This window comes from Punica granatum, chromosome 6 (genome assembly GCF_007655135.1).
Source record: "Punica granatum isolate Tunisia-2019 chromosome 6, ASM765513v2, whole genome shotgun sequence".
Lineage (NCBI taxonomy): Eukaryota > Viridiplantae > Streptophyta > Magnoliopsida > Myrtales > Lythraceae > Punica > Punica granatum.
Window position 1 is genome coordinate 6919766 of NC_045132.1, and position 8018 is coordinate 6927783.

At 38.2% G+C, this 8018-nt stretch overlaps 1 protein-coding gene across 3 annotated transcripts; it reads right to left on the reverse strand.

Moving 5' to 3' along the window:
- Positions 1 to 163: 163 nt before the first annotated feature.
- On the reverse strand, positions 164 to 5703 carry LOC116210943 (UPF0261 protein mll9388). Of its 3 annotated transcripts, XM_031545107.1 has the most exons (9): positions 5397 to 5702; positions 4508 to 5164; positions 3791 to 3997; positions 3204 to 3419; positions 2857 to 3073; positions 2076 to 2323; positions 1697 to 1875; positions 1056 to 1309; positions 164 to 421 (listed from the first exon to the last, which is right to left on the reverse strand). In XM_031545107.1, the coding sequence occupies exons 1-9, from the start codon at positions 5526 to 5528 to the stop codon at positions 270 to 272; spliced, it is 2262 nt and encodes a 753-aa protein (XP_031400967.1). In that variant the 5' UTR covers positions 5529 to 5702; the 3' UTR covers positions 164 to 269. The 3 variants fall into 3 exon arrangements, with proteins under 3 accessions (XP_031400967.1, XP_031400969.1, XP_031400968.1); XM_031545109.1 differs by lacking the exon at positions 164 to 421 and having other exon boundaries at positions 1253 to 1394; positions 5397 to 5703; XM_031545108.1 differs by lacking the exon at positions 164 to 421 and having other exon boundaries at positions 1258 to 1399; positions 5397 to 5703.
- Between the last annotated feature and the right edge of the window lie 2315 nt (positions 5704 to 8018).

The window sequence follows — 8018 nt, forward strand, 5'->3', positions numbered from 1 at the left end:
GACGGTAGTGCAGACATCATGGTTCCTTACAGAGAGGCACGAAATTCAGGGTGCGAAATGAGATGTCCTGTTTGTTAGAAGGAGTAGGATCATTGTTATTATTGAAGATGACACTTCAAAGTCTCTCTATGATCCTAAGACTTTATTTATTCACTCTCGAGCATTTCAACAATCAAGCCATTTTTTTATTGGAGATCAGTGTTTTACAGAAATCACATCGAAAAATATCAAGTACTGATGAGACAACAGTGCATAAAAACGCATTGACCTCATTTGAGAGATATTAGCTTGTATTCTTGGATTGTGCTCGTGATTGCCCGTTCAACTGGCAGTCTCTCCATGCTGGATGCACCGTAGAACCCATGAACTCCATTAGTGTTCTTTAGTACGTATTCTGCTTCTGCAGGACCAGATATAGGACCTGCACATCAAAAAAGAAAGTCAATTCCATGTCCAAAAGATACTGCAGGACACAAACAAGAAGAAAATTCAGAACTAGACCAGATTTTCACTGATATAGATAACCGAGTTTTTAAGAAATGGTGCCTTAAGTGTCGGAAATAGCATGTCAAAATGAGTTCGGATGAGGCCATAAGGTTTTAAAAGTTAAGAACAAAAGAAACCTGAGACAAAATGGCAAGCCAAATGCAGGTAAGAATGAACAGTTCAACTGTATTAAACAGATTTAGTACTTCAAGTTTGTAACTGTCGGTTGGGAAGGAAAAAGGAAGCAAGGAAGAAGAGATGGCATGCGGAGACCTCTAAAGAACTAATTTACGGGACAAAATCAATTCATTCATAATGACAATACCTATTAAAACTATCAAGGTAAGGGAGCCCATGAACAAGAAAAATCATAAGTTAACATGATTACTCTTCCTCAGCAATTTAGATTTGAATATATTCAGCACAAATGGCTAAAAGAAAATTGCTTCTATCATCACTTTCAGTGGAACTGATTTAGATTCATATAATCAGGAGAATTCCTTGTTGCTATGTTTTTATTGATGAAAGATAGAAACACAAGACCACAAAGTAGGGTTCTCAAGTAATACCTCCATGACATAACACGATTACATTGGGATTGATCCTATGAGAGGCGTTTGCAATAGCTTGCACGAGGACTACACTTTCCTCCAATGAGAGAGCAGTTTTTGCACCAATCGACCCAGAAGTGGTGAGTCCCATGTGAGCCACTATAATATCAGCTCCTGCTTTCGCCATTTCCACTGCTTCATCTTCATTGAACGTGTAAGGAGTAGTTAAGAGACCCAATTTATGAGCTTTTGCAATCATGTCAACCTCCAACCTGAGTGATAGAAATAGCAACTTTTGAAGTGAAGAGAGCTTAACCAGTGTGCTGAAAGCTGGACAAGATCCTCTAATTCAACAAGCTGAACTGACAACCAGTACAAATCACAAGAACAGGTGGAATCAGTTGATACACTTCTGAAGTTGGCAAGATATCTAAAAATAAGCTAAAATTAGGACAAAATAATCTTCTATCCTGTCCAGACTGTCTGAAAGAAAAGCAGGGACCTGATAAATGAACAGGTTATTCAAATGATTTAACTGGTAGGACCCCGAGCTGCCCCTTGGTCCAGTTAATGGACCAGGCTTGCTTTTAAAATCATTGGATTAATCGTTAAAAAAAAAAAAGAAACACATATAAAAGATTGTTTTTTGGGAAACTTACCCATATCCCATTCCAGTCTCTTCCAGATTCTGCCTGAAATTACCATCAAATAGCCCCATTGTAGGGAAGTTCTGCACACCACAGAATCCAATGGACTCAACTTGCTTCAGGAAGTAATCCATTCGGCGGAAAGGATCAGTCCCACATACTCCAGCAAGAACAGGTACAGACTCGACAACCTATAGAAGAATTCCATCATCATATCAATGAAATTGTTTCAATAAGAAGCCACAAGTAAATTATTTAGTTCGAACTGAACTAGGCATTTTTAAATTTTTTTTTTCCCTGGAAAGGGCATTGTTTTTCTCTTTATGTCTAGAATTTTAAATTTTCTAGTGCAAGGGCAATCAAAAAAGAACAAAATCTCATCTAAACTCACTGGTAAAACTTCGTTTGCCATTTCGAGCACAACAGCATTTGCATCAGCATAAGGTAATAAACCTGCCAAGGAACCCCTTCCAGCCATGCGAAAACGGCCTGAGTTATACAGGACTATCAAATCAACACCACCTGCTTCTTCAAACTTTGCCGAGATCCCCGTCCCTGCACCAGCCCCAATTATTGGAATCCTCCTCTTTATTTGTTCTTGCAGCTGCTGCAATATTTCTCGAGTTCTTTTCAGAGTCTCTGTAACAATATCATACTTACATGGATTAGTCACATAAAGAGTTGCCTCAGGTTAGTGCATACTAGATTTACAGCCGCTCTACGTGAGTAAACAAAATTCGACATTAGGTGAGTAAAATGTAAAATTGGCCAAACCCATGTATATCATTTTTTGCTTTCCTAATAGACTATAATGGAAGAAACAAAAAAGGAAAACGACAACAAAAGTTGGTCCGATGAAAGGAAAAGAGAGTGGGGAGGGAAGAGGGAGAGGGAGAGGGAGAGGAAGAGAAAAAATAGGGGAAAATTGGGTAGTTATTTAAAATGTATTTACCATCATAACCTCAATTATGTGACTATTACTAATTTTAGTTTAGTTATTTCATTATGGGATTTTTGGAAACTGAAAGTTAGACAAAGGACATCATCTGGCTTTATAATAGTAATATAAGTTTCAAGAGAGTCATTAGCGTAGCCGGTATCCTAGACAGGTTCACAAGCACTTCACCTATGAAACTGAATCCACATGTTGTATCAGTTGTCCAGTGACTGACCTGGTCTAGCATCTGGGAAGTCACTTGGGGAGTAAATACTTGACCAGGAGCTCGAAGGAACAGTACAAGTCTCATATTTCTCATTGATGTCATGATCAGAACCAGATTTAGCAACTCGTAGAGTGGAGTCTTTTAGATCCTTGCTGATCTCTAAGAATGAATCGACAATAGAGTTTGCAAATTCGGGGTCATTAATATGAAGAGGAAGCACTTTTATCTGCAATATAACACATCCATTGTTACAATAAGTTTAAATAGTGGTTGATAGGTGATTTCTATCTAGAACGTCAAAGTAAATGTAAAAGGATATAGTTATGCAGACCCTATATAATTGAGCAAAGTGGTACCTGCTGATCATCAGTGATCTTGATGCGATTCTTTAGTTCTCTGATAAGAGTGGCTGTAGCTTCAGGATCATAAAATGGCTTCTCAGGTGCATCTAAAGCAGAAATGCCATTTTCTGGGAGGCAAACACGAACTTTAGATGACGATTTGTTCAATTTGTTTGCAATGAATTCGGCGAACTTCTTATTCTCATCAACCGTGGTTCGCATAAGTGAAACCTGCAAACAGCACAAAGAATTAAGAAGAGAACTACAGTATTCTTGAGCAGGCGAATCATATCAGACCAATATATCATGTAATAAGAAGAGAATCTGCATCCTCTTTTGTTTCAACAATCTAGCATAGCCTAAACAGAAATCAGACTCCTTTTATTTGTCAAAGGATATGAAAGACTAATACACGAAGACTCGACAAAGTTAATGATTGGTAATATCTGAAGCAGCTTGAGGTACCTAACATCTACTACAAGAGACTATAAAGCAATATACAAGAGTAAGATTTAACAGTAACATCATGTTAAACATGAGATAGAAAGGCAAAGACATAATTGTATATATCGGCGCATAACGAAGCTTCAGGGGTCTATCACCTGCTTATTATGTACATGGATCTTCCTGTGCTGAAAAGTAGATCGTATGGTCTCTTTAGCTCCAAAGTTGACCATGTCTAGTGCACCGACACTCAGTACTAAAGGCACCCCCTTCTCTATCATGGCATCAAAACGAGAACCTTCACAAGCCATGACACCACCAACTATATAATCAGCAACCTCAGTTGTTGTGAGATCCAACACACCCTGCAGAGAAATTAAATTGAGGATCAGGAACTTGAGCTTGTATGCTTGCAAAGACATTTCCATACAGTCATAGATCATTGTGTATTGGAAATGAAATAAATCCAGTAAGGCAAATTCTCAAGGGTAAAATCTAATTAACATTACCATGCAACAATACTTAAAAGGTCCACGGGGACTTCTGGCATCTAAAATGTATAACCAAGTCTTGACAGATGTATGTATCGGATATTTCTCCACCAAGGATTAGCAACCTCTCGTTCAGAAGCACAACCTATATCTACTACTCAATCAATTAGACCTTAGCATTAGATCAAATTGTTAAATAAAACAAATAACACGCATTCTCTACCAGCTTAAGCTTATAAATGATCAGAGTGGCTCTATATGCAGTACCTTCTGACTCCAAGTCTCTCATTTATTTCTTTATTTGTTTGATCTTAAAGCAAAGATAATGCACGTGCATCACTTTTAAGAAGAAACGCTGAGCAGCAGCTCTTGACTTTACAGTACCTGTATAAATCCCTCACGAACCAGAGACTCCATTGCCTTGCCTCCGACCCCAGTAGCATGAAAAACCAAAGTCTCGAAACCTTCCTTAGTCAACCTCTCCTTGACAGCATTTACACAAGGTGTGGTAACCCCAAACATAGTAATACCAACCGTCGGTTTCGTAGTTGCTTCAGCAGACTCCCTACACTTATGCAGTCTTCCCACCACCATCCCAGCAAAGGCAGCACCAGCATTGGACAAGACCACCCTGCTCACACTGTTGATCCCACACACATCCACCACCGAAGGAAACAACACCAGGTCTGAAGACCCAATATATGGTTCAGTCTGCCCGCTCGCCACTGTCGAAACTATCAATTTAGGCAACCCCAACTGGAGAACTTTAAATGCTGTCGAAATAAGGGACGTTCCTCCACTTCCTCCGATTCCAATAGCTCCCACTAGGACGCAATCACTGAGACTACGTTTCAAGAAACACTCAAGGGCTTTGCTCATAACGGCCACCGCCTCCCCTCTATCGCTTGGAAGAGGGGACGGGCTTCTGTCAAGCAATTCAAAGTAGCAGGACAGCAGTTCCTTTCTCGAAACAAATGGGAATCCTTCAACACCCTCGATCTCGACCGGCCCAGCTGATACATCAACAATGGACACTTCAACCTACCGAATCGCAGAAAGTAATTAGAGAATCTTCAGAATTCATCACGTTCCATGATAAAACGTAAAAATTTCATACAATGATCATCTCCCGAAGTCTTCCAGCAACAGCTGGAGGATGCAAGCAAGCCAATTACCCTTGTGGCCAATGAAATTGCAAAAGAAACCCGGCTAGACATACCCATGTAGATTAAACGGAGGGGGAGAACGAATGATCACTTTCCGGGCAATGTACCTTGAAACGAGAGGCGGCGGAGAAATTACTGAGACTGGATTTCACCGAGTCGGAGAGGAGACGCAGCTCCTCCAGCTTCGTATCGGCCGTTCCGATGCAGAGGACTCTGTGAACTGGGTCCGAATTTCCCATCCTCACAGAGACTGCCAGCGGACTGAGTTACAGAATCGAGCGCGATGCAGAGCAAACGCGAGTTGAGGGGTAGGTGAAGGTTCAACGCACTGAAGAGAGGAGGAGGAGCGTCAACGGTGGATGGGTTGGCTTGGAGTTCAGTTGAAGCAAGGAAAAGGGAGTGGACTACCGAGGGAGAGAGGGGGAGGAGGAGGAGCTAGTGGGTATTCTGAAGTATAATAAGGGTATATTTGGCATTTAAGTTGGTTTGCGGGGGGGACGGGTGACGTGGCAAACCAAAATTTCATCGGTTACAATAAAGTAATTAACCTTGCTGAGGCATGTATTCTTTTATACATGTTATACTAAGATTTTTACTATATTATATATATTGAGTCCACGGGCTCTTTTGAAATCGAAAAAACATAAATGTTCAACTAGGAATATAAAACTAGTCATTCTACCAGCGTTTGTGTTGGGTCATAGATTTGTGTAGTTGTTTGCTAAACAGTAATGTTGAGAAAAGAAGTAGCCGTTTTATCACGAGGGAATGCAAAAGGAAAACACCTCCTATTTCAAAAACCATACCTTTTTGGGAGTTTTGTTTCGTCCTTACTTTTTAATCAACTAGTAGGCAGGCGCGTGCATGGCACGCATAGCATGATATATTAATGAAATAAGATTAAAATTTATTCTATTATTACGCATGATTGTAATTAATAACGCATATAAATTTATAAGGAGATGTTTGACCTTATTTTAATGGCCAGTATAGTGTTCTCTTCTTCGTGGATTTCATTAGTTTTATTATGGATATTCAGTTGGATATTCCCCACTTCTTTTTCTTTTGAAAATCTGTTAGGTAATTTGTATTAAAAAAATAAAACTTTCATAAAAAGTTCCTTAAAGAAAAAAAAGAATTTCTACTTTTTTTTCCTTGCGAAAGATTTAGTTTTCTTATTTTTAATATTTTGTGAGGTCAAATAAAATTTGATTTATGTTGGAAATTAAATTTTTTAAAAATTATAATGGAATGAATCAAACCAGGCATTGGTCCGGTATCAAATAACCTGATGGCAAGCCACCTTATTCCAAGAAATTAATTTTCTGCAATAAAATACGAATTCATGAGCTCTAATTTTGTTTAATATTTCTATGAAAATTTCATCAACAAATATTTTATTTTCAATAAATATGTTTGGTGAGAACTTTCTAACCTATTTTCGACAAAATTTTCATTGGTAAGTTATTTGAACAATGTCTTATTTATAAAATATTTTGACATATTATCATATGAAATTCTAGTGAATATTTTTTCGAAAAATCTTGAACTCCTTTTAGATGAAATTTCCATAGAAATGCCGAAATTTTTTTACAATAACTCCCCATCTATATCACCCATCATAATCATTTCTGGATATACCTTACTTACGCATGTCCACTTATTTAGACCATAGCAAAACATAAATTTTGCAATCATTCTTCTCGCAACGAAATCTCCATTCATTACCTAGGACAAACTTTATATAATGAAAGCATATTATCCATGCAAACTAATGTATTTGAAGATCACCCAGCCTCGAGCCTAGATTTGTTGAAAGCCCATTAATCTTCTGAATATCAAACCTTGCAAATTGAAATAAAAGAGAAAAAGCTTTCTGCCACAGAACATATTATTTCGCCCTTTTATCACCCAATGAACTCTTTGAAAATGAAAATATGCAAGTGACTAATTATAACAGATTGAATCTAGAAAAAAAAAATGTAATAGTTGTCCTCCAAATATAGGTAAGCAATCGTTGGGTTTTAAAATTTGATTTTACAACTGATAAAAGAGTGCCTCACTAAACAAATAAGAATAAGATATAGCGGGTGCTTTCTAAATAATGACTAAATAAAGGAAAATTTAGTTGAAAAGGTTATAAGATGGAAAAGTTCCAAAAATATGGAAATAAAAACTCCTCAAAATTTTCCCCATAAAATTCCTTGAAATTGATTAAAAAAAAACAATTTTCTTGACTAAAGATATCGGAAAAGTACATCATAAAAAACCTTAAAATACATCGATCTATTTAATGGTTGAGTTCAAAAGGCAGACATGCATATATATAATTGCATGGGTATATTCACCTTTAATCACATCCCCCGCCAATGATCCTCACAATTCTAGGGGGATAAAGCTACTTCCGCGTTTCTACACGGTTAAATATCAGTTTGCGCTCCTTAAAAGGGACCTTTAGCAAGCACCAATCAAATGCAGCCACGTTAGCATCTATTGGGGAGAAATTGTATTGCAAAATATAAAACCATTCCATCTCGTCTCCCCCTTCCCAACTCTCTTCTTTATGACACTCCCCCTTGCAGAGTCAAAGCTATTCGCTAAGCATCGATTACCCCTGCTCTGCTCAGTCTCTTGCTAGCCCATCTACGACGTCACATTAACAATCAATGACAAGCCCCAGATCACAACGACGAGGTTGGTGAGATATAAGATCGCCTCGACGAGATGGG